At 44.9% G+C, this 27,444-nt stretch overlaps 1 protein-coding gene across 1 annotated transcript in view; it reads right to left on the reverse strand.

The window, feature by feature from the left end:
• The window catches only part of PRPF8 (pre-mRNA processing factor 8), a 162,470-nt gene continuing 135,026 nt past the window's right edge, over window positions 1–27,444 (reverse strand). Inside the window, exons 36-42 of the mRNA XM_029610882.1 lie at window positions 22,649–22,842; window positions 13,880–14,119; window positions 13,451–13,592; window positions 13,140–13,280; window positions 2,032–2,171; window positions 1,159–1,361; window positions 1–711 (exon numbers count right to left, since the gene is read on the reverse strand). Coding sequence (XP_029466742.1) covers window positions 557–711; window positions 1,159–1,361; window positions 2,032–2,171; window positions 13,140–13,280; window positions 13,451–13,592; window positions 13,880–14,119; window positions 22,649–22,842 — 1,215 coding nt within the window. The 3' untranslated portion in view covers window positions 1–556. The remainder of the gene's footprint in view (window positions 712–1,158; window positions 1,362–2,031; window positions 2,172–13,139; window positions 13,281–13,450; window positions 13,593–13,879; window positions 14,120–22,648; window positions 22,843–27,444) is intronic.

Genomic DNA, 27,444 nt, shown 5'->3' on the forward strand with positions numbered 1-27,444 from the left:
TTTTTTAAAAATTTATTAAATATCTTGAACTACACAGCACACTTCAGTTAACATCTAGATGCAGCTTTAGATACAAACAATTCACAAATACATCTACAACTTCTTTAGGTCCATAGCAAATATCAAAACACTAAAACAATAACGAAACTAAAATAGCTGGCTCGGTGACTGTGGCAGTGCTGTGCAGTGACATGCAGAGGATTTGGGTTCAATTCCTGGGCCAAGACTCTGCTCTCCAGGCTGGGTTGGAGGAGTCCATTATTACACAAACAATGACACTTAGTGGCCAGATTTAGGAGCCATGATTGCAGAGTTCCAGAAGGAGCCTTGGGTACATGGCCCCAACCCAAGGACTATCGTTGCAAGGAATGGGTAGAATTACAAAATAAAAAAATTCCATGGATAATTGCAAATGAAGGCTTCTGGTGCCAGATTCCAGTCCCAGGTCCAAAAAATAAAATGCTAGTAGATACAAAGGACCAGGCAGAAGAGGAGGCCCTCAGAAGAGAGCAATATGAGAAGATAGGGCCCTGCACAGATTCCATAGGACAGAGTTCTATGCATACAGATCCTCACGGTCAGCAGAATAGACCTCACCCTCCTGCAGCAAGGCGAAGTTCAAGAAGTGTGAAGGTCTGTGAACCTCATGATAAAACTCCTTGGGATTCGCCAGATGCAGCTCATACTTCATGTTAGGGTCATGCCGAACCCCTGGAATAAAGCAGAAAAAGTGATTAGCCAGAAATACTGGACAGAGGGCTTGAGAAGTGGAGGTGGCAATGCCTCATCTTATTTAGGATATACTGCTGAGCTCCCCACAGACACAACCTATTTTGATTTTACATAGCACCTTTCTTTCAAAACAGGATTGCAGTGTGCTTTACATTTGCTTAGCAGTACATTTCTGATCTGCATGATAATTTACTAACAAGGATATAGAATGTTTATTTTATTAGCCAGTTCCAGTTAGGTAGACAGACAGTAAAAAGTGGCTTACACAAGCCCCGTCACAATGAACTCACATTCCAGGATTATGGACTTAATTCCGTGGATCATTCCCTTTCTAGTAGAGTGGAATAGGCAGTGACAATTAACAGTACACTGCCAGTTTAAGTGATGGCAGTACAGGAAGTTGAAGATTCATAATAAACAACTTACCCATGAAGTTGTAGTTCCAGGACCCCTGTCCCGGTACCATAAAGAATCCCAGGAACCTGTCGGACAGGAGCATTTGGACTCGCTCATAATGGGATGGAAGATATCCTTTGGGATTGTTGCCTTTATCTGTATTCTGTCGACCCCATTCATACCCGCTGGGTGTCAGTTTGTAGGCAGTGAGCGTACAGGAGCCTGGTGTAAAACTGAAGACAATACAGTCAGTACAGACAGCAGCTAAGCATTCGTCAAGGAGTGCATCCTGGTTCCTCCTCCCTATTTGCTGAGCAGGTCACAGCACTGTCAGTAACACAGTTACAATGTTCCTTTCACAGAGAGTTATAAGTCACTGTGTGGTGGGCAGGAGAATTCTAACTCTAGGCTCAAAACCATGCAAGTTACCACCATCCAAGTTCCCAAACCACACCCAGCATACACATGGAAAGGGTATTTAAATTCTTGTGCAAATATTTTTCACACTTATTCAATCCAAATAAAATTATATATTAAAAAATTCCATTAATTTAGCTTAAAACAGCAACAAGATATCTTGAAGGATGGTATATTAAATAAACCAATTAATATATGCCATGCTATGTCAGACACTGGCCAGCCTGGGTCACAGAAAGTAGATGGTGACTTTGAAAGTTTACTTTTAGAGCATATTGGTTTGCAATAAACACACTGTCTGGAACTATTTGTGTCATTTGTAAGCCACATTAATCTGCTGACTTTTTAGGGGGTCATATACTTTTTACAGATCCCTCGCAATTTAATGGGAGCCTAGAACTAGATGAAATCACTCAAAAACCAGTGTTAAACACTGTTCCAATATGCTCACATCTGCAGGAGAAACTGTCTCCCCCCTCCACTCACCTGCAGGTAATGATTATGGTCTTTTCCCCATCCCAGGATGGGTTGTCTGCCATCACTTTGGCATGTGTGGAAACGTCCTGGGGCGAAAGCTGTGGAGACTCGTTTGGTTGTGTGTGAATCCATCCAAGAGGCTCCATTTCCTAATGGAGAAACATAACTCTCAGTACAACATGAAAGTCCCCAAGATAAACTGCCATCCCTGTTGAAAGTGGTTACAGTCTGCCCACTACTTAAAAGGGCAAACCTAGACCCCTCCAATCCAACTAACCACAGCCCAATTTCATATCTACCACTCCTTTCTAAGGTTCTTGAGATTGTTTTGAGCCAGTTGCAAGAACACTTGGACAATAACCATTTTTTGGGTAATGCCCGAGTTGGGTTCTGTGCACTTCTCAGTACAAAATCTCTATTTTTGTCCAGCTTTAACAGTATTCGCATACAGGTAGATTTTAAAAGCCCTACGCGCACCAAAGCCAGAAGATACATGTGAGTCTCGGGCTGCTGCACACCACGTGGATTTTAAGAAACAGGAGTACATGTGTATCTCCCAGTATGCTTACAAATCAAGAAGTAAAAAAAGGGGTGGGGCTTGATCAGTGTTCCAGGAAGGTCATTTGAAATGTGTGCATAAGTATTTACGTGCACAAATGTGTGTTGGGATCCCCAGCTCTGATGACATGTAAGTTTTAAAATAAAAAAAATCAGGGCTAGTCAGCAGGGTTTGAAGGGTCGGGGATAATAGGGCGACTATCTAGTTAGGGGGGGGTTTGGAGAACTATCTTTATCGGGACGAACTGGGGAAACAGGTATATACATCGGTGCATGTGCCTACTAAAATCTCCCACTTACGCAGTAGATATGGCATTTGTGCACACATGTATGTGCATCCTGCTGATTTTATAACATACGCACATATATGTGCGTATGTTATAAAATCGCCTTGTCCATTGGCGAGAGCCGGCATATACGCATACATATGTATCTGTGCGGTTGTTTAAAAGTTACCATCATGAGCTTTGATGCCGGGATCAAGTATTTCCTGGTCCTGCTAAGATATCTCTTCAATTGTCAACATGCTCAATAAAGTAGCAGCATTTTTCATTGAATGCAAAAAGGAATGACTGGACAAAGAAAAGAATCAGAAGAGAACCATACACGAAATACCCAGTGCTTCCAAATGTCCCAACAGAATCCTGTGTTCCTGTTTGTACCCCAGATCAGTCCAGACAAGTGGGTTTATGCATCCCTACCAGCAGATGGAGGCAGAGAACAGAACTTTGAGGCATTGCTACATTTATTTTATTTATTTATCAAGTTTTATATACCGTCGGTTTTGCCATCACAACGGTTTACAAAGTTTCAATGTTTAACAGAGTTTTCAAAAGGTTCGTTCAAATGGTTAACAGATATAATTTTACATAGATATTTTCTTACATTGATTCAACAATTTTGTTTAGTGACAAAGTGAGGAGGGTGGTGATTTAGAATCATTGGGTGAGTTGGAAGGCTTTGGTAAACATCCATGTTTTTAGATCTTTTTTGAAAGTTTTTAAATTTTCTTGTGTTCGGAGTTTGGTTGGGAGGGTGTTCCAGAGTTTGTTTGTTTGTTTGTTTATTTATTTATTTATTTATTTAAGGCTTTTATATACAGACTTTCTTGATACAGATCAAATCAAATCAACTCTGTTTACATCGAACTAAGCAGAATCTAGAGAGATTGCTCTCTTTTGAGTTGATGTAAGTTGTTTAGAGTGAGCAGGTGGAATCTTTAGTAGTTCTTTATTTGCTGATCTGAGGTTTCTGTTTGGAGAATGCAGTTTTATGGATGAGCTTAGCTAGTTTATTTGTTTTTTGTATATTATTTTGTGTAGTATGGAAAGAATTTTGTATTTAATCCTAAATTTTATTGGGAGCCAGTGAAGTGATAAGTGTAGGAGTAATGTGATCATGTTTTTTCGATCCAGTGAGTATTCTTGCAGTTGCGTTTTGTAGGATTTGGAGTGGTCGGATGGTGTTAAGGGGTAAGTTGAATAGTAGGGAGTTGCAGTAGTCTAGGTTGGAGAAGATGAGTAGTTGAAGGACTGATCTGAAGTCATTGGGGGAGAGGAAAGGTTTAATTGATGTAGTGTTAGAAGTTTGTGATATCCATCTTTGATTTTAGTTGTGTTGTGGTTCTTATGACTCCAAGGTTGCATGCAAGATTGACCGGAGAGATAGCCACTTTTTGGTTCATTAGATTGAGTGGTGGTAGTTGAGGAGCGTTGTTCTTTCTATCCAGGATGATTATTTCAGTCTTATCGAAGTTTAGTATGAGTTTCATGTTGGTTAGTAGTTGCTTTATTTTGTTTAGTTAAGTGGCTGTTTTTTTGTAGGTTTCTTCCAATGAGTTGTTTATTGGGATTAATATTTGAATGTCATCTGCGTATATGAAGTGGGTCAGATTAAGGTTTGAGAGGAGGTGGCATATCGGAAGCAGATAAATGTTGTAGAGTGTCGCTGATAGGGTGGAGCCTTGGGGGACTCCAGTGTCTAAGTTTATTTTTTTTTGAAAGGGTGACGTTGATCCATACTTGGTAGGTTCTTTGAGATAGATATGATGTGAACCATTGTAGGGTTTTTTTCTTTTGCACCAATTTCTGATAGTCATTCAATCACGATAGAGTGGTTTACCGTGTCAAAGGCTGCTGATAGGTCGAGTAGGACTAGAAGGTAGCTTTGACCATTTTCACAACCTTTTGAATACGGTGTCATTTAATGATAGTAGTAGTGTCTCCGTGTTCAGTTGTTTCCTGAATCCAAATTGTGTGGGTAGTAGGTGTTTTCTTCAAGGTGGTCGCTGAGATGGGAGTGGACGATTTTCTCAATGATTTTGGCAATGAAGGGTAGGTTTGATATGGGCCGTAGTTCAGTGGGTTTTCTGGATCAAGGTTGTTCTTTTTCAGTATGGGTTTGATAATTGCTGATTTTAGGCATTCTGGGTAGCTTCCTTCGGTGAGGGATAGGTTTACGATGTCAGTGTTTTATAGTTATTGATGGTTCAATATTTTTGATCGTTATGGGAATGGAATCAATAGGGTGTTTAGCTGGGTTAATTTTTTTGATGATCGTTTGGATTTCCAGTTAAGATGCTGTCTCAAAGTTAAGCCAACTTAATGTTTGAAAGTTTTGTATTTTCTGGACTTGTGAGGTGTTGTTGAGGTTATTTATGAGGTTTTTGATTTTTTCGTTAAAGAATTCTGCGAAATCGTTACTTGTGATCTTGGATGTTGATGATAGCTGGTCATCACTGAATGATTTGGTTAGGCTTTTTACGATATTGAAAAGCATCTTTGGGTTATGTTGATATTTGTTTATTTTATTTGAGTAGAAGTCTTTTTGTTTTGTGGATGAGTTTTTTGTATTCTGCTAGTTATGCTCTGTATGCGTTAAGTAGTGAGGTTGATTTATTGTTGTTCCTCTAAGTTCTCTTTTTTTTCTGAGTTCATCTTTGGCTGCTCTGATGTTGTCATTGTACCATTGGTTCTGTTTTGGGGTTTTTATTGTTTTCTTTATAATGGGGTTTATCTTATCCGCTACTGTTTTAGTGATTGTGAGCCAAGACAAAGTTGCAGTCTCTGCATTTGATAGGTCTATGTTTGTTAATTCTGTTTGTAAATTTTCTTGAAGAGTTTTGATGTGAAAAGGTGGTTGGTATGAGAAGGATTTAGGTGGGTTTTTTACTGAAGTAAATTTATGGTTTGAAAATAAATTTGCGTGGATGAAAGAGTGGTCCGACCAGGGTATCTTTGTGATTTTTGTTTGGTGGTTATTCCATATGTCAGTATTTATGAAGACGAGGTCACGTGTGGGACCTGCTTTGTGTGTTGGGCCATTGATGATTTGATTAAGGCCTAGTGATGAGAGCGCATCAATGATTGAGGAACATGTGGGGGATGGTATCGATATGTATGTTGAAGTCACCTAAGATGATTATGGGTTTGTTGATAGATATTTTGGTCAAGAAGAATTCAATAAGTGGTGAGCAGTTCCGATCCAGAGTATTGGGGGGGCAGTATATCAGACAGATTTGTAGTTTTGGTGAGTCAAATAGTGCAATTTCCAGTGGGCTGTAGTTGTTAGTAATTTCATGTGTAGGTTTTTTTTGATGGAGTAGCATTAGGCATCCACCTTTCTTTTTTGGTCTGGGGATTGAGAAGGTTCTGTAGAAAGGGTTGCTGATTTGGTTGATTAGTACTGTGTGAGTTTATTATCCATGTTTCTGTGATTGCTATGAAATCTGGCTTGTCATCTTGAAGTAGGTCGTTGATGATGGGTATTTTCTTTATTATGGATTGTGCATTAAATAGCATGAATGATAGTGCTAAGTAGCTGCTGTATGCTTTTGTGTTGTTGTGAGTTAAGGTAGATTGTTGGTATTCGTGATTTTTTTTTGGTTTTCCTGCTTGAGTCGTTTTGGTTATTATTAACTAAGTTCGTGTCTTTTCTGTGGTTTTTGCTGTAGTCGGGGGGGTTGAGGGTTTGTCATTTCTTGTATAGGAGAGTGAAGGAGAGTTTCTTAAGGTTTGTAGAGCTTATTAGTGCTAGCACTAAGGGGTGCACAAAGGGGAGTGCTCCTTCGGCACGCGACTCTTGGTGGTGGCATCCCAGGTAACGATTCAGCGTTTGAGGTGATGTCGGGGGGGGGGGGGGGGGGGGGGCCTCCCAATCGCAGACTTTGGGCCTCTTGTTGGTCTCTTTCCTTCTCACAGGCTTCTGCCCTCTTTCTTTTCTTTCTCTGTGTGTGCCCGGTGCTGGGTTTCTTTGCGGCTCGTGGTCCGGTGGTGGCGTCCTAGGTAACGGTCCAGCGTTTGAGGTGATGTCAGGGGGGCGGGCCATACATAACCAAGAGTACCACCTGCAGTCCCTCAGTATTTCTCTGTCTCCAGCAGATGGTGATTCGGATGATGAAGGGGTAAACCTGGTCCTGGAGGGATTGTGGGAACACCCTAAGGCCTTTCCATTGCCTAAGAAGGTGAAGAAGCTGGTGGATCAGGAGTGGAAATCTCCCGAAGCGAGCTTGAAGATAGCCAAGGCTATGGCTAAGTTATATCCCTTGCCGGAACAGATGGAGTCGTGGAAGATTTTCAAGATGGATGTGGCGGTTTCCACGTTTACCGAGAAAATGACCAACCCGGTGGCAGGTTCGGCCACTCTGAAGGATATCCAGGATAGGAAATTGGAAATTCTGCTTAAGAGGCTGTTTGAAGTTTCACCTTTGAGCCTTTGTGCGGCGGTGTGTGGAAGCTTGATGCAGAGAGCCTGCTTGTGCTGGATGCAGATTGTGAATAAGCGGTCAGGGATGATGGCTGAGGTGGCTCAGGCTACCAGCTTGGAAGTGGGAATGACTTATGTGGCGAATGCCCTTAATGACATGATCTGGACTTCTGCCAGAAGTATGGTCTCTGCGGTTGCAGCATGGAGATCTCTATGGCTGTGAAATTGGTCAGTGGATGTGTGGTCTAAAGCCCAGCTGTCTAACCTCCCCTTCAAGGGCAAGCAGAAACCTGATCGACAAAAGCTAGAAGGCTATGAGCACAAATGGTCGTAGTCTGGGGAACAAAATCCCAGACCTGCAAGCCCTAATGGTGGAGGCAGACTTGGACATTGGTGCTGCTAAGGAGACATGGTTCACGGATTCTCATGATTGGGATACCGGGCTATGACTTCTTAAGGAAGGACAGAGGACAGAAAAGGGGGAGGTGCTCTTTATGTCAAGAACAATATCCAAGCAACTGAACTGAAAGGAATGTGGGGTAGAGAAGAAGCATTATGGGCTGTCCTAAAAAAAAAAAATACTGGAGTGGTTTACAGGCCTGCGACTCAAATGGAAGAACTAGATAGAGATCTGGTTGAAGACATCCAAAAGGTGGGAAAGAAGGGAGTAGTATCGATTGTTGGAGATTTTAATCTGTCAGATGTAGACTGGAGTATCCCTTCTGCAGAATCTACCAGAAGTAAGAGGGATAGTGGATGCCCTGCAAGGGGCTCTGTTCAAACAAATGGTAATGGAACCCATGAGGGAGGGAGTTATACTTGACCTAGTGCTCACTAATGGGGATAATGCCTCTAATGTCTGGGTGGATGCCCACCTCAGCATCAGTGATCTTCAAGCGGTATGGTTTGATATCGCAAATAGGATACAGAGAAGTCACACAAAGATCCAAGTTTTGAATGTCAAAAATACAGACTTTGTGGAAATGGGGAACTATCTGGAGGCAGAACTTGAAGACTGGGAGAAAATGAGAGAGGTGGAACAGTGGGCCAAACCAAAAGGAGCAAGTACTAAGGCAACTAACCTATATGTTAGAAAAGTAAACAAAAGCAAGAGAAATAAGTAACCAATCTGGTTCTCAAAGGAGGTGGCTGATAAAATAAAAGTAAAAAGAACAGCGTTCAAGAAATATAAAGGATCCCAAAAAGAGGAACAGAAGGAAGAATATCTAGTGAAACTGAGGGAGAGGAAGAAAGCAATCAAGAAAGCAAAAAGTCAAGAGGAAGAAAGGACTGCCAAAGAGGTAATGAGTGGGGACAAATCATTTTTCAGATACATCAGCGAAAGGAGAAAGCTCCAAAGTGGTATAGTGAAATTGAAAGCTGATAGGGATCAATGTGTGGAAAGAGAAAGAAAAGGCAGAAATATTAAACAATTACTTCAGTTCTGGGTTCACTAAAGATGATCCTGGAGAGGGACAGTCACTAATTAACAAGACATCGGAGGGGGGGTGGAGTAGACGAAGAGAATGTATGGGAAGAGCTAGGAAATCTGAAAGTGGACAAAGCCTGATAAGATTCATCCCAGGATACTGAGGGAGCTCAGAAGTGCTGGGGGGTCCGCTGAGTGACCTGTTCAATAGATCCCTGGAAACGGGAACCAGCTTTCCTTTCCCTGTATGTACAAAGATCAGTCTAGACTCTTGGGAAGTACCTAAGTTCCCTTTTAACCGGGTGGGCCTGGAGAGTTCCACTTGTAGAACACTCTCACTACAGCACATGGATCCCCCACATCCTAGCAAAAGTGTTGAACGACTTCCCAGTAGCCACCCAGCAAATTTCATGCGGAGACACCTGTTGTTCTCAGGAAACTTCCTGGGCTGAGTCACATGTTAAGTGCATCGGGCGCCCTTTAGAAATGTAAGTCAACTCAATCGCTTCCTTCAGCCATCACACAACTGTAGCCTTAAATGACTTATTTCCCTTCTTTGGACCACTCCACCGTACAAAGACATGATACAATCTACAAAGAGGTGATGCAATCTATGGAAATCATAAGTGACCTTTAGATACCTCAAAACATGTCTCCAATCGAAGCCTAAGCTCCCCCACGTGAGGCATTGAGGAATTAAAATCCATAAAAGCTGGAAGCTCTATTGTCTAACTGAAATGGAACACAGAGACTACTTCAGGCAGAAAAGAATGCACCTTTTATTAAAAAAAACAAAAAACCCCGAATCAACATCTATAGGAAGGGACAGACAGTGCCTGGAGCTCTGAAATTCTCCTAACTAAACAAATAGCTACCAAGAAAACTATTTTAAGAGTCAAATCTTTAACCATAGCTCTCTTTAGTGGTTCATACAGAGCATCACACAATCCTCTAAGGCAGTGGTTCCCAAATAACATGCAAATTTTATCTCATGAATATTCATTGTGGATACCCTGAAAACCTAACCGGCTGGGGGGTCCCCAGGACAGGGTTGGGAACCGCTGCTCTAAGGACTAGATTCAGATTACAAGATGGACAAATGTTCTGTACCCTGAGGACGCAAGTTCTTAGCTCCACAAAGAAACCATATAACATCCGGATATGTGAACAGAGGATACCTTTGCGCCTTACCCTGGAGACAACCCAACATCACTACCTGGACTCTCAGAGAGTTAAAGGCCAGTACCTTGACCAGAACCTTTCTGTAGAAAAGCCAAAATATGCGAACCATAGCCTGAACAGACTGAGGCTGCAGTTAGTCAACAGCAGACCAGGATTCGAAGATCCTCCAAATTTGCATATACGTCAAGTATGTAGAAGGTCACCTAGCCTGCAATAAGGTGGAAATAACCACGTCAGAATATCCCCTCTGTCTCAGTTGTCTCCTCTCAGAAGCAAAACTGCGAGACAGAAGTGAGCTGCCTGACCCAAAAATATTGGGCCCTGGTAGAACACAGTCGCCCGATGTCTAAACCTCAGGGGCCCGTCTTTGGCCATGTTGATCAAATCTGGGAAGCGTGGTCGATGTGGCCACTCTGGAGCTGCCAGGATCACGTTGCCCGGATGTTTCTCTATCCATCATAATCCCTTGTACGCCAGAGGCCACAGGAGGGAAGACAAAATCATTCCTTGAGTCCATGGCAGCACCAGAGCTCCAATTCCTTTGTACTCTCTGGTGCTCCGGCCTGATGGCTATGTGCAGATACGCCTCTATCAAGGCGAGAGATGCCAAGAATTCCCACTTGCGTATCACTGCTATGAGGGACCTCAGAGTTTCCATGTGGAAACGGGGAACTTTGAGAGCCGCATTTAACTTCTTTAAATCCATCATCTCTTGACCTTGATGGGGGGGGGGGGGGGGGGGGAGGGAACGGGGACAGGACACTTACAATTGACATCCGGACACTAAGCGTGTTCAGGGTCTGAGCCAACAGACTAGGGCCATGTTGAGTGTGTTCAGGGTCTCAGCCAACAAACTCAGCAAGACATCTCTGAGAGAAAAGAAAAAATCTGAGCGGAGTCCGAAGTGGCTCTCTATCAAATGCAATTTCTCCCTCTTCTAGAGCTGAGAAAGCCAATTCCCCATCAGAGTCCTCTGATGTCTCATGATCCACACCCCTTTGAACATTTCAAGGGACAGCCTCCCTGCGGCATTTGCCTGTTGTGACTGACAAATGGAAGGCCCAAGCACACGAATCCTACATAGTAGGTTTCTTCACCTTCGCCAGGCGTCTCTGCAGAAAGGTCTGCAGGCCCTGGAAACATTCCACCCAGGAGAAGGAGGATGGATCTATACCAGAGCCCACAGGCTCAAACTTGCTCTCTCCAACCTCTGTCTCTCAGGGAAGCTTCTGCCCTCGGAAACAAGGGAGGAGAACTGACTGCTGCCTCACCTCCCACTCCACAGGCCGAGGAGATATCCCCAACATGGGCAAAAGCTGTAGTAGTCAAATCAGCTCTTCTGAACTTCGGCTCTAGCAGTCTCCTGTGTGTACGCCAATGCCACCCATGCGTACATGCACACCCCTCCAGGACGCGCACAAATACGCACTTAAGACTAGGCCACAGTTGTATGCGCACAAGTACATGTGCAAATACACACTCAAATTTAGGTTGCAGTGTTATGCGCACACGTACCTGTGCAAATACGCACACAAGTACCTGCACAAATATGCGCTCAAGGCTAGGTCGCAGATGTAGGAGCTCAAATCTAGGCCACAGCCTTATGTGCACAGGTCTCTGTGCATGCAACCACTATGTAGTGAGAATGCTGTCATGGCCTACCACATGGCTAAGCAAAGCCTGCCTGCACCTTCAGCAAATTTAGACCCGGATCTGTTTAACATCCAGCACCGAAAATCATCAGCCTAAAGAGCTCCTCAACAGCTCAGGCCTCTTGACTGGCCGAGAATCCATGGAGATTGGGGCCAAGAGCCAGCATCCCAGTAATCAAGCTTTGAGCATAAGCAAATTCAAACCAGCAGAAAACCTCTACCAGAACCAGAGGTTCCTCCTCAGTGCAAGTGCAGGACATGGAATCGTCAGCAATAGTTGAGGAGGGGATCCCCTGCCTCTCCCGCCGATGTTGCTAGAGATTTGAAAATAGCTGCTGTTTCCATGCTGACGGGGAAAGCCTCGGCGCTAGACCCAGTCACCCGTGAGGCTTGTTCTACCGGTGTGGGCATACTCAGAGCCCCCAGAACCCCATGCCGCTTTTGCCGCACGCACACGCTGTTCCTTCCTGCACCAACGACACCACCAGCACCTCTACGGCAAGCAGGGGAACGGACCCTCAGTGCCTCAAAGCAAACACCTGGTCTCCTCCAGAAGCAGAGAAGCTGTTAGAAAACCCCATCACTGAGCTCTCTGAGCTGTAAGGTAGCTCCCCCCCCCCCCCCCCACCCCCACCCCATGGAACCTCTCTGCTACACAGATTCCTCTAACTAGTTCCTTGTTTTTGTTTTTTTTTTTAAACTCTCTGAGAACAAATAAAGATATATAGAAACCAATACTTTCCTTTGGTGCAGAGGTTCAGGTTCTAGGAGTGCAGGCCGCATGGCAGATCAGAAAAGAGCCAGAAAACTGGCTACATCAGTCTCCTTTAGCCAAACTTTAGCAACCCAGCCCAGGACAAACCGTATAAAAGGGATACTTCCCTGCTCCACTGGGCTTGCACTGCAGAACTGCCAGCAGGTTCCACCGCTGTCTCATGGAGGATGAGGGATCTGGACCACCAGATTGTCCACCCCATGGACCTCCGGACCGAGCTATCAGAAGGGTCACCAACCCTCTGCTTTGTCCACCTCAAACCAGGGGGGCAGCCCCACTAGGACCTCACAACCCCCTGGAAGGATCCATTTTGTCTTTTATAATCTTTTCTTCCTCTCTCTCTCCAGACTACAGATTTTACACCATCTACTGGAGACAGAGAAATACTGAGGGACTGCAGGTGGCACACTGGGTTATGTTCAGTGTCAGTGAAACTTTCTCTGTCTCCATCTGCTGGCAAGGAGGCAAAACCCAAGAGTCTGGACTGATCTGGGTACGTACAGGGAACTCCAGAACCAGATGGACCCTACTGGAGATGGAGAAATACTGACTGGCTGGCTGATGACTGTGGTGAGCTATATGAGAGAGAGGTCAACTAGTTGTCACTCTCTATCTTCACCTGCTGGTTGGAGTGCACGCACAACCCACTGGTGTGGACTGGCTTGCCCGGATGAAGAGGAATTGCTGTTTCATGATGTATTATTGCAGTTAAATATTTCTGCGTATATTACTGATATTTGTGGATCAGCAGAAATAGTTGAAATAAATAAATACGATCGCTGGAGAAAGCTCCCAGGGAACAGAATGCACCACTCACCTTGAGATACTCATGCTGTGGCAGCTGGCCTGGGAGGTGCACAGTCTGATGTGTTCCCCATTGTGGCACCATCACAATACAGCGGATCTCCTTCACCTGGGGGTTATCTGGGGGGCTTATGCCATATAAGTACCCTGCAATCTAAACCACACAAAGAATAAGCAACACTCACTACAAGCCCCCCTACCCCTCACGGCCATCGCAGCTGCATTCCACAAAAAGAGGGCCAGGAGAGACAATCAAGAGGGAATACACTTCTCATTAATAAATGAAACCCAGGGCTTGTGAAGAGAGGCCATGCAAATAATGACCTGAGCTCTCAAGTCGGAGATGCAGATGAACTTTTTCAGCACGTTCTTAGGCAAGATGTAAGTGTAGCCCGTCTCCTTGATGTCATCAGATGAGACATAGATATGGTTGGTTCGCAGGTGAAGATTGGCAGCAGAAATCGCTCTGTGAACAGAGAGACAGACATATCAAACCAATATGAAAAGCAGAGTGTAAAGATACAGTCCAAGAGGCCAAAGGACACAGGCAGCACCCATTTAACAAAGCCCAAATCACCAATGACACAGATGCCAAATTATGGGCAACAGTTCTATAATGAGATTTATTTAAAGGTTTTGTAGTGCCCATTGAACCTTTACCCTGCACAGTGACAAACTGATGTAGGTTAAACACTCTCCCTCCCTCCCTCCAGCACCAAAGCTTCATTGTCCTGATGCTGCCACATTCCGTACCTGACTCGCCACTCAGTCTTGGAGGAGAAGGTCTGGGTCTCATAGTTGCTGGTGGTGGAGGTGATGATCTCGTCGCCATGCTTGTTGACTGTTCGAGTCTGTGTGGCAGTGAGCTGCGATTGCTCCTTGGTTTGCTTCTCAATCTCAGCTATCTGCTGCCTCTGCTGTGAAGGGGCAGAGATTTCCATCCCCAGGATAATGTCCCTAATCTCAGACTGTGTCAGCGAGGCTACATTCACACTAAGAGTAAAATCATGTTAAAAGAAAAAGAAAAATTAGCTCCCAGCCTCCCCTGCCAGCAATAAAACTCAGGAATACAAATTGATTTAACACTCCAAGTCAGTAATCAGCTTTGTGTTAGAAACTCTACTAACATCAAAAAGGACATTCTAACACAGACTATTTAACAAAAGTTTTATCGATCCTGCCCCATTTGCCCACAGTATCATTTAAACCAAAAGAGCCACAAATGGAGTTAAAGGGAAGACAGCTTCTGTTTACACAATTCTTCTCATTTAGGAAATGTGAATCCCTGCAGACTGTTGGCATGCTTATAGGGCCTGCTTTTTAGACAGCTTCAAGACACCACATTGTTTAGCTACATAAAGCTATTGCACTGCAGGTTGCACTCTTGCTGTCACACTCGAGGAAAGAAGAGTATAGAGTGAGAATAATGTTCTCTGGGAAACAGAATAGCCTGGGGCCAGACTGTTGGACTGGCTACAGTACTGAAGAATGGCATCAAATCATCTGTAGAGGCTCAATAATGAAGAGAGGCAAAATTAAGTTATTTACCTGCTAATTTTCTTTCTTTGAGTCCACCTGACCAGTCCAGACACATGGGTTTTTCTCCCCTACCTGCAGATGGGGCCAGAGAACAAAGCTCTGCTGGGACTTGGTCCACAAAAGGAACTGTGCCATCTGCAGACTCTTAGTATCAACCTACCAAAAGCGTATGTGATCAATATAAAACCTGTTGATGCACCTCCAAAAACTGACCCTCGCCACTGAAGAGACTAATAACCAAAAAAAACCAGCCAGATAGTCTGACTAGACTATGTACACAGAAATAGTAGGATACAGGCCAACCAGGTGGGATTCTGGATTGCTCTGGTAGAACTCAAGGAAAGAAAATTAGCAGCTAAGTAACCTAATTTTACCTTCCTCATCCTACCAGACCAGTCCAGATACATGACAGTCTGAAAGACCTGCTCTCAGAATGCTCATCCCAAAAGAGGCTGTATCTCTTGCCTGCACTGCCAAAAAAAAGTGCAACGAGGACTGAGTTGCTGCCTTACATATGTCCTGTACTGAAACCAACCTGGACTCTGTCCAAAAGACCTCCAAGTCCCCTACCAATATATGCTGCAGCAAAAGCCACCTTAATCCAACTAGCAATCGTAGCCTTAGAGACTTTCTTCCCTTTCATTTGACCACTGAAGAGTACAAAAATATGATCAGACCTACTAGAGAGACATCTGTCATCTTGAGACCCCTTAAAAGAACCTATCGTACATTCCGAAATGCAAATAGAACTATCCTCTGAATCTGATCATGTAAAGGATGACAGCTTTACCATCTGCTCAAAATGAAAGGGTGATACCACTTTAAGCAAGAAAGAAGGCACCATTCAAATGGAAACCCCTCCAGAAGGAAACTTCAGAAAAGGCTCCCTAGAGGACAAGGCCTATAACTCTTAAGAAATGTTGCACAGAAGAAAACTGCCATAAGACAGACTGCTTTTAAGGAAGGCCTTTCGAGAAGCATTCGCTGATGGATTCAAATGGATTTCAGATCAGCCTGGCAAAACTCTAAGATAAGCAAGTTGATGTTTCAAGAATGAACCATGCTTCTGATTGGAGGCTGGAGGGGTTTAGCTCCTTTCACAAACCCTACCAGCTGATAAGAATAGTCTTTGGATCTTTCCTCTATAACAAGACAATGCAGTCACTAGTTCTCTCAGCAAGCCCTCCTGCAAAAAGGAGAGAATATCCAGAACAGATGCCTCTAACAAAAGGAACCTGCCCCTGAAAAGCAAGATTCAAAAACCTTGCTAATCCAAACATAGGCTAACAAGATTAATTTTTTTTTCTATTTTGGCTTGCCACAGGGAAGAGACTACCTCATTGGAAAGCCCCCAGTTCCTCAACCTGCATCTCTCAAAAGCTGAGCTGTGAGACAGAAACAAACCTGCTGCTCCAAGACCACCACCGGACCCTGGCACAGATCCTGCTTGTCCTAACCTCAAGTTCCGAAGCCACCTACAAAGGCCCCATTTATACACCTGCCTATGGAGCCAAAATAAAAGTCAATGCCACTGTACCCAATACTTAAAGATAAAGCCAGGCCCTGGAACTCCACATGCTGGCCACTATTAAAACAGGCCAAGGACACCAGAGAAGTCATCATCTTGATCCAGTTGCTTTCTGTCTGCCTGCTGTTGATCTCTCTGCTGCTGGTCCACTCACCATCTTGGGACCCTGCATGAACTTGTTTCTCATTCTTAATTCACTGTATCTTCTATAAGATGTAATTGATTTGTGTGTTGTATTGTCTACAATTTTTATGAATGTTTTTATGTAATCCGCACTGAACAAATGTCTGGAGGTCCATCAAGCCCAGCATCCTGTTTCCAACAGAGGCCAAACCAGGCCACAAGAACCTGGCAATTACCCAAACACCAAGAAGATCCCATGCTACTGATGCAATTAATAGCAGTGGCTATTTCCTAAGTCAGCTTGATTAATAGCAGTGCCAGCTTGATTAATAGCAGTAAATAAAAAGATCGTAAATAAAAAATAAATAAATAAAAACTGCTGCTGCCTGTGCCCCCCTGCTGAGATCTTCCTTGGGCACCCGCACGAAGAAGCAAAAATCATTGAAGCTGCTGTACTGAAACAGCGGTCTCAATACCTTGACAACAAACATATACTTGACTAATACCAATTTGGGCTTAGGAAATGCCACAGCACAGAGTTGCTACTCCTCTCCAGTACAGACAATATCCAATTGAGAGTTTGACTCTGGTACTTCATGCCTACTAATATTACTCGCCATCACTGTGGCATTCGACATTCTTAATCACTCGATACTTCTCTCCCGTCTTCCTGAAATATGATTTTCTGGCTTTGTCCATGCATGGTTTAGCTCCTATCTACAACAATTGGAACCAACAAGTAACAATTGGTTCTGCCTCCTCCTCTCTACATTCTGTTCCCACTGGTGAGCCCCAAGGATCCTCATTATCTGCTGCTCTCTTCAACATATACATCGCACCACTCTATGAATTTTTGTCTATGCTATGTCGCTCTTTTAGACTCTATACTGATGACATCCAGGTATTTTTTCCATTAAACTCCTCATGGTCAGTGACAACATGTTCTGTATCACTAATACCTAACAACAAACAGAAGTTGGTTATCACATAAACTATTGTTAAACATTAATAAGACTGAAATCATTATACTAAGTCGAAGGCCATTAGATCAAGTCCCTAATAGCTTCTCATTTGAATCTCATACATTACACACAGGCAAAGATGCTTGATTCCTCTTCATCTATGAAATATCAGACTAAAATGATAGTATAATCCTCATTTGCAAATTTGAGACTCCTTAGATATTTGAAACCATTGCTGGAACTCTCGGATTTCCGCAGTGTCTTTCAGGCACTGATCTACCCTACTCTTGATTACTGTAATTCCCTCTATGCAGGCTTTCCTCAATACTTAAACCATTACAATTAGTTTATTTATTTATTTATTTATAACTTTTATATACCGAGGTTCAATTAACAAGATTAATTATCACTTCGGTTTACATTACAACCAGCAAAGTTAACAGAGACAAAGTCTTGTTTTACAAAGAACAGGGTAGAAATAACCTGGAGTAAACAATGAACAGGGTAGAAATAATTTGGAACAACATATTCTGGATAAACATAGAGTGGGTGAAGCAAGTATAGAGAATTGGGTCTGTATAACTTGGGCGAAAAACAGGGATAATTGAGTAGGGGGGGACTATGAAGGCCTAAAGTTGGACAGTGTACTCATGATGCGGATAAGAACCAAGGCTGAGGTGAGTAGTTATGGAAAGGCTTGTTCGAACAGCAAAGTCTTAAGTCTCTTCTTAAAGGTGATTGGACATTGTTCCAGCCTCAGTTCAGGAGGGAGCAGGTTCCATTGCTTGGGGCCCGAGGCGGATATAGCTCTCTTACTGAAGGAGGTCTTGATGGTGGGTGTTTGAAGAGTTCCTCTCTGGGCAAGTCTAATTGGGCGGACCGAGGTGTGGAGTTGCAAAGGAATTGTAAGATCCGCATCTCTACCATCTGCTGGAGGTGGCACTCTCGGTTATGTAGCAGTGCCCAAAGTTTTTATCTGTCTCCATCTGCTGGTAGGAATGCACAACCCACTGGTCTGGACTGATCTGAATATGTTCAGGAAATGTTGTTGCTCGTTTACTGAATGGTACTAGATATTTTGATCTTATTACTCCAACATTACAAAAGCTACACTGACTTCCGGACCAACAATGCATCCTGGCTTTCATTATTTATAACCTATTCAAGAATGTTACTTCACCATGGAATAGATCCTCTCTCACGTTATACAAAATCATCCAGAACATTATGTGCCCCCTCACAATCACTACTTGACATGCCCGCCTTGCAGTAACCAGAGAAAGGGACTTTTCAATAGCAGGCCCTGCAATTTGAAATTCCTTGCCAGTGGAGATAAGGAACATAAAATGTATGAAAGCCTTTAAAAAGTCACCTTTTTAAAATAGCCTTCCTAACACTGGAAAAACTGGCTTTTTTTTTTTTTTTTAATCAGTCAAATGTGCATGTTCATTTCAATATGGCCATTTGTTGATTTCTCCAAGATATTCTAAAACTCGAGAGCGCTACAGATGGTTTTTTGGGGAAACTGATGACCCAACTTAGCCGCACCAACAGTTAAATAATTCTGGCAGTTGTTTGACAGCATTCGAAAGGAAGAGTCTGAAACTAGTAATGATCTTCAAGAACAGCAAACTCAAGGAATCTCTTATGTTTCCTTCAAATCGGAATGTGCAAATGCGTCAATGTCAGGTCCAGGGATGTTAGGAATTCTCATTCTCTCATTGCCAAAATTATTGAACAAAGAGTCTCCCCATCTGGAAGAGAAAAATCTACAAGGATGCATTCACTTTCTTCAAAATGAGAATGGGCCTTCCTTTTTGGGAACTACGAAATAAATTGATTACATCCCTGGCCCTCTTCCCACAGGAATCATCATCGGTCCTTTTAGACTGCTAACTCAGAGCAAATCTGGTCAGAGCAGTGTACAATAATCATAAAAATGTATCAACATAAAATACAATATAATTAAAATTACCACTGCCAACTGGAGAAGATGAACCCATGTCTCCTTTACTGAATAACAGGAGGGTAGAATGATTCAGTCCCCCACTGAATGAAAAAATTCTAATGTGATGCAGTCCTTCACTATTGATAGAATCTTCCGGTTCGCTGTAATGTGGACCCACTCTCCATAAAATCAGGACAACTGACTTATTAGCTGAGTTGGAGTGTGGACCCTTTGACTTGCACAACAGGACCAAGACTTGTTTCCAAATTGCCAATGTGGATAAGAAGCCAACGTTCTCACTGGCTGAGAGCGCCTTTCATAAGAAAATAAGAACATAAGATAGCCATACTGAGACAGTCCAAGGGTCCATCAAGCCCAATACCCTGTTTCCAACAGTGGCCAATTCAAGTCACAAATACCTGGCTAGTACCCAAACATTAAGAAGACCCCAAGCTACTAATGCTGGTAATAAGCAGTGGCTATTCCTTGTTGATTAAAGGCAGTTTAGAGACTTCTCCTCCAGGAACTTATCCAAACTTTTTTTTAAGCCCAGCTACACAACTGCGCGTTGAAACAAAAATAATGTTCTCCTATCTGTTTTGAATGTGCTACTTGCTAACTTCATGGAGTGCCTCCCAGTCCTTCTATTATCTGAAAGAGTAAATAACAGATTGCCTTTCTAAATTTTGGTCTACTGAGAACCCCTTTATGAGTTCACTTATTTTTGACCTCTGGCAACTTATGGGACTTTGATTCATTTATACGTATGACCAGCTTCTCCAGAACCTCTCCGAAAAGCTTTCCCAACCTTAATTTAGAACATATCTACCATCTAACTGTGCAGCCAAAGCAAATGTCTGACCAAAACGGAGGCCACAATACCTCTGGCAGAGGTCCAAATGAGATCATAGACAGCATCCACTATAAAAGGCAAGACTGGCTTTCAGCCTCTCCACCTCTTTTCAGGCAGACTGTCCGCAGCAGAACCTACCAAAATATGCAAAACTCATCACAAGCATGCCTAGGTCATATAATTCTCTTAGATCGTTGCTCGAAGCGCCAAAGCTGACACCTCACACACCTGCTAAAAATAAATTTCTATCTTTCTGTCCTGTGCATCCTTCAAGGCAGCACTCCCTTCTACAGGAATAGTCTTCTTAGTGACTGCAGACACCAGTGCATCTACCCTGGGAACTTTCAATAGCTCCAAGGTCTCGTCAGGAAGACAGTATAACGTAGTCATAGCTCCTCCCACCTACAGCCAGCTTCTGGAGTGTCCCATTCTTCAGAAACCAAGGCCTTTACTACCTTATGAAAAGGGAATGCCTTAGCTGGACCTCTGAGCTATCGGACCTACTCCATCGTCCACTAGCAGCTCTCGCTGTTTCTTGATGCCCAATTCCATCAGATCCTGCATAATTATAACTGGCATACCAGTACAAACAAATGACTCCGGGAATGTCTCTTTCCACCACTGGTATATCGCCCTCTTATAAAAGGCCTTTGTCCAGCTCGCTGATCAGCTCTTTTCCCATATTAAAAATCCTTCAGGGATCTTTCTGAGGACACAGACACGCCATCATCCTCAGGATCCAATTTCCACCTGGCCTTCCTGTGCCGAGAAGGGATTGAAGGAGACACACAATGGTTTGAAATTACCCATACCAGGATGCTGCCTCACCAAGGCAGAATAATGAATCAAGAGCATCAATTTAGGTGAAGAAACCTCAGAGAAAGGAGTTCAGTCATCTCTCACCCTGGAGACCTTTTCCTGTAGGACCAACAAGGCCCCTATGAGGACAAACATACATCCATGTTATTCCCTGAACTGCCAGAGGCAGACTCCCAAAATGGCTGCCACTCCTGTATGCCTGGGTCACCCCAAGCCATACTGACATCCTAAGCAGCCTCTGCTTTACCTCTGAAGGATTGCCTGCTTCTCTCCCCCGGAAGGCCCTCTCTTCTGATGCAGGCCCGGCAAAGGCCTGAAGGAAGAATTCTTCCATGCTGGCCTCCCCAAGCCAGACAATCCTTCTTGTGCTCTGTGGTGTTCGTTTTGTCAGGCCCACATGTCTGCAAAAAACATACTGCTCTTCTGAGCTCCTTTTTCACCTTTGCGCTGTTTACCCAAGCCCCTGTTGCTAGTAAGAACATAAGAACATGCCATACTGGGTCAGACCAAGGGTCCATCAAGCCCAGCATCCTGTTTCCAACAGAGGCCAAACCAGGCCATAAGAACCTGGCAAGTTTCCAAAAACTAAGCCTATTCCATGTTACTGTTGCTAGTAATAGCAGTGGCTATTTTCTAAGTCAACTTAATTAATAGCAGGTAATGGACTTCTCCTCCAAGAAATTATCCAATCCTTTTTTAATCACAGCTATTCTAACTGCACTAACCACATCCTCTGGCAACAAATTCCAGAGTTTAATTGTGCGTTGAGTAAAAAATGTACCCACAGCATGAGAGAAAGAGGCCCCAGTGAACTACTCTTCCAGCTGAGGTTTCCTGCCGCTTCCTCTTATTTCTAAAACTTTAGCCCAGAAAACAAACAAGGGTACTTCCCTGAAAATGCTGAATTCCTGAAGAAATCTTCTTCCAGCTTCACAGTCCAACAACCAAGGGAAAGGAGGAGTAGGAGGGGAAGAGGGAATCAGCACCACTGGCTTTTAGTACCTCTTCAGTATCCTGGATCAAGCTGGCTAAAGATCACCAACCTCCCCCCTGTTTGTTACTACTCGCCCATGGGGGGGGGGGGGGGGCTGCAAGAATCAACTATACCTCCTGAGACTTTCCATCCATCAATTTTCAAACTCTACCATCTGCTGGAGACAAGAAATACTGAGTGTCTGTTGGTAGCATAGTTCCTTATGAGGCTCGACTCCCAGCTGAGCTTAACTCTATCTCATCTATTTGTAGGGGAGAAAAACCCATGCATCTGGACTGGTCTGATGGGACAATGAGGAATGTGTTTTTATTCAGATACGTATAGGTATATATTTATATTTCTATATGTACACTCATACAAATCACATACAAGGGAAAGGAGCCTATTACACAGAAAAACTGTGCACATCTTGTCAGAAGCTAGAATGCATGTATATCAGGGGTGGCCAACTCCAGTACTTATGAGCCACAAACATGCCAGGTTTTCAGGAGAGCCACAATGAATATTCACGAGATAGATTTGCATGCACAGCCACCACTGTATGCAACTATCTCATGCATATTCACTGTGGATATCCTGAAAACCTGGCTTGTTTCTGGCTCTCGAAGATTGGCATTGGCCACCGCTGATGTATATCCTTCAACTGTATAGCGAATCTGAATAAAATGACACATCTGAATCTGTTCCCACTGTGGAGCTCTAGAAGTACACTTCTTCCCCACGTGACAATATAAAAGGGAGTTGGCAATTTCTTACTTGTTTTTCTTTCCGTAGTCAGCCAGGATCAAGTCTTTTAGTTGCACTTCCACTTTAATCCACTCCTCGTCCGTCAGTGTGGGCCAGATGTGATGAGGCTCTGTGATGGTGGTTTTATCTGGCTTTAGTATAACTTTGGCACGGTCATTGTTCACGTGTAAAGCTCTTAAAATCAGTATAAGACGCGAGAATGCCTGAGATTGTGGAAAAGAGCAGGGATCAGGTCAGGTTCTCAGTACTTAACATCTGATCAGCAGAGACTGGTACAAAAGAACAGTCAGAGGATCACTGGATAACATAAGCCCATGTGGTGAAATGTAAATATAAATATACTGTATATGTAGTTCAAACTGAGGCTTAGGATGTTGGCTTGATTCACAGTGAAGTATGGACAGAATATCTCCTAGTCCCGCAGTGACATTGCTCAGAAAGCTATTGCTAATACCTTGTACTATTACTTTCTGCGACTGGTCCTTCAGTTACAGCCACAGATAGCTAGCCCTGAAGTTGCTAGAACTCTCCATTCTTAGCTGGGAGTACAGTGAGATCAGAGCCTTGTGCTAAGGCCCTCTTTCGGTTCATGTGGACTGCCCTTTCATGACCTCCCTATGTACTGAGTAAGTATAGTGGAAAGTGTTTAGTTAACAAGGACTCATTGAGTAAATACTATTTTACCTGTTGCTATTTGAATCATATTTCCATTTAATTTTTGCTGTTAAAAACTTTAGTTTGTTAGCTCTGTCCTAATACTAAATTTATAATCCCATTATTTTTGCCATTTCTAGAAACCGTATGACCCACGGGTTGTATGTGTTCTCGGTGTCCCTAGAAACTACCAGGAACAGCTTGCAGTTGGGATACTTTGTGTGGGAGTGGCAGGGTGATATCATAAATTTGTCTCGAGGGATGCTGCAGAACTCCAGAGAGTAACCTTCTCGAATGATGTTTGGTATCCATTTGTCTGACGTTATCTCGATCCATCTTTGGTAGAAGAGGGCCAGTCGACCCCCTATCTCCTCTTCCTGTGGATGGGTCAGCCCATTCTCATTGTGGAGCACGGCTGCAGCCTGCCCCGGGCCTGCTCCTCTCTTGGTCTGTCTGTTCCGAAAGGGCTGGGGACCATCCGGAGGGACGAGGTGCCTGGACTGCTCTAATTGCCCGGGTCTCCGGAGGAACTTACTCTGTTGCTCAACTGATTTTTCTGCCATGCCGCGGGGATCACGGTGTTCTGCTTGTTGAGAGCCAGCAGCGCGGCTCTCCCGTGAAGGCCTCTGTCATCGCTGCATCCCCGGGGGCGAGGGGCCTTCACAATTGCTTGTTTCAGGCAAAAGAATGTCTTTGCTATGTTCGCATAGCTCAGAAAGAGAGTTAGTCGGCTTGGCTCCAACAGCCTGCCCCGTCTCCGATAAGCGCAGGAACAGCAGCCATTTTAGCTGTCTTGGGCTCCGATGATGCGCAGGGCCCTGGGGGAATGGATCTTCCACCGCAGCTTTCCCCTCCTAATTTAAGCCCCAAAAGGCCTCTAATGTGTGGGTTTGATGACCCACCTCCTCTTGCCTTGCCTCTGGGAGGGGTGGGGGGCCTTAAAGAGGCAGCATCCTTTTTCCTCTCAGTTTGTTTTGCTGCTGCACAAAGCTTATATGGAGGCAGAGGCAGATTTGGATTTGCAGCATTTTCCACTGACAAAGGTCCCTAGGCCTGCAGAAGGACAAGTGATTCCTACAACTCCTCTACCCCATCCAGCCCCTGTCACAGGGGTACTGCCACCAGCTATTCTCCCGGACCCCAAGACCCTTCCACGGCAGATGCTATGGGCATGAGCGATGATGATGATTCCGCTCCAGTGGAAGGGGATGACCCACGGGTGCTCTGGTTATTTCGCAGGGAGGAGATGAATCCTCTGATTCCTCATGTTCTGGAGGAACTTGATATTCAGGCTCCGCAGCCAGTGGCGGAACCTTCCTCAGGGGACCCTGTTTTATCAGGGCTGAGGGCTCGCCTAAAACTTTCCCTTTTCACCCGATGCTCTTGCAGCTTCTGACCCGGGAATGGGACGCGTTGGGAGGCCAGCCTGCAGGTTAGTAGGGCCATGGAAAAGCTTTATCCGCTTCCGGAGCAGTCCTTGGATATGCTTAAGGTCTCTAAAATGGACACGGCTGTCTTGGCGATTGCTAAGCGCACGACCATTCCTGTGATGGGAGGCACAGCTCTTAAGGACCTCCAGGATAGGAAACTGGAGGTTCTTCTCAAAAGGATTTTTGAGGTATCGGCGCTAGGCGTCAGTCTGCAGTAGCCTCATGCAGAGAGCTACTCTTAGATGGGTGCAGCAGCTGCTCACAACTCAGGAACTTCCCCCGGTGGAGGCGGAAGAGGTGAATCATTTGGAGTCGGCTGTAGCTTATACTGCTGATGCTTTATATGACATCCTACGTACCTCCTCGCGCACGATGGCCTCGGCAGTTTCTGGTAGGAGGCTTCTTTGGCTCCGCAACTGGGCGGCGGACATTTCGTCAAAGTCGTAGCTGTGTTCCTTCCCATTTAAAGGAAAGTTGTTGTTCGGTGATGATCTGGAGCTTCTCATTAAGGCCTTGGGGGATAATAAAGTTTACAGGCTCCCGGAGGACAAGCCCCCGCTCTTCTCGCCCCTTCGGGTCGTTTAGGGGTTTTCGGGATCAACGCTGTTTTCAGACGGGTAGGGTCCCGTCCTTTGCTCCGCAACAGGCGTCCACGCAGTCCTAGGCTTGGGCCCATTCCTTTTGCGGGAGACTGCCTCCACGTGATTGAGCCTCCCAAGGTTTCTCTACAAACAAGTCTACCCAATGAAGGTGCGCCGGCCCATTCCTCCATTCCGGAGATCGGAGGGCACCTCTCTCTGTTTCACAAAGAATGGGTCAAGATCACTTCGGATCAGTGGGTTCTGAACATCATAGAACATGGTTATGCTTTGGATTTTACTCGCCCACTATGGGAACTGTTCTTGGTGTCTCCTTGCAGGTCCCAGCAAAGCAACAGTTGATACTCCAGACCTTGGTTTGTTTGAAGGCTCTGGGAGCAATTGTCCCGGTCCCGCCGGACGAATGTCGGACCGGAAGATACTCCATTTACTTCGTGGTACCCAAGGAGGGGGGCTCCTTCCATCCGATATTGGACTTAAAGAAAGTCAACAGGCACTTCGGGTACCTCGTTTTTGCATGGAGACATTGAGGTCAGTCATTGCAGACATCCACAAAGGCGAATTTTTGGCCTCTTTGGATCTGACTGAGGCTTACCTGCACATAGGAATCCAAGAGCGTCAGAGGTTTCTGCAGTTTATGGTCTTGGGCGACCATTACCAGTTTTGGGCGCTTCCGTTCGGTTTGGCAATGGTTCCTCGCATCTTCACCAAGGCGATGGTGATGTTGGCAGCAGCCCTCAGAAGAATGGGGATACTGGTTCACCCCTATTTGGATGAGTGGCTCATTCGGGTGAAGTCGGAGGATCTTTGCAAAGAGGCAGTTCAATCGGTCTTGCATCATCTCCGCTCCCTCGGATGGGTAGTCAATTTTGCAAAGAGTCAATTAGTGCCTTCCCGGGGTTGCAATTCCTGGGGGCCTGTTTCGACATGGCTGTGGGCAAGGTTTTTCTCCAAGACAGAATGCTCAAGCTGATATCTCAGGTGCGCCGGCTTTTGGCCCTCCCTTTGCCCAAGGTGAGGGACTATTTGCAAGTTCTTGGCTCTATGGCTTCTACTCTGGAGGTGGTCCCCTGGGCGTTTGCTCATATGAGGCCGTTATAGAGGGCATTGCTTTCCTTCTGGGATCCCAAGTCCGAGGAGTTCCATTTGCCTTTGCCCCTCATGGATCCCGCAAGGACCAGTCTCGAATGGTGGTTGGTTCCCAATCACTTACAGAAAGGGATGGATCTAGAGAATCCCCAGTGGATGATTGTGATGACAGATGCCAGCCTTTCCGGTTGGGGGGCAGTCTGCCAGTCGCGATCGGCTCAGGGGCAATGGACACCTCAGCAATCCAAGTGGTCCATCAATCGGTTGGAGATGTGAGCGGTTCGTCTAGCGTTATGCAGTTTTCTCCCACTTGTTCGGTGGCGATCGGTGAGAGTTCTATCAGACAATGCGACGACGGTGGCGTACACCAACAGACAAGGAGGAACAAAGAGTCATCCAGTGGCCACAGAGGCAGACAGGTTGATGGCCTGGATGGAGCGCCATCTGGTTCAGTTAGTGGCCTCTCACATAGCCGGAGTGGACAACGTTTAGGCAGATTTTCTCAGTCGCCAGCGGCTAGACCCCGAAGAGTGGGAGCTGTCCGAGGAGACAATGCGGCTCTTGATTCATCGGTGGGGGATACCCCGACTGGATTTGATGGCTACTCGGCTGAATGCGAAGGCGGTTCGTTTCTTCAGTCACAGGAGGGAACACGGGGCAGAAGGGGTAGATGCCTTGGTCCTTCCATGGCCCTGCGACGTGCTACTCTATGTGTTCCTCCTTGGCCGCTGGTGGGAAAAGTCTTGAGAAGAATAGAGTCCCACCGGGGTCTGGTGATTCTCGTAGCTCCACAGTGGTCACGGAGGCCGTGGTTTGCAGACCTGATTAACCTAGGCCCCTTGCGTCTCTGTCACCTTCCGAATTTACTTTGACAAGGTCCAGTATTTTTTGATCAGGCGGCTTGGCTTATGAGAGGCGGCAGTTGAGAAAGAAGGGGTATCCAGATGCGGTTATCTTGACTCTGCTGCGTACACGGAAAACATCTACCTCTCTTACTTATGTTCACCAGGCCACTATGGTGCACATTCTTGCA

Source organism: Rhinatrema bivittatum, chromosome 8 (assembly GCF_901001135.1).
Source record: "Rhinatrema bivittatum chromosome 8, aRhiBiv1.1, whole genome shotgun sequence".
NCBI classification, from domain to species: domain Eukaryota; kingdom Metazoa; phylum Chordata; class Amphibia; order Gymnophiona; family Rhinatrematidae; genus Rhinatrema; species Rhinatrema bivittatum.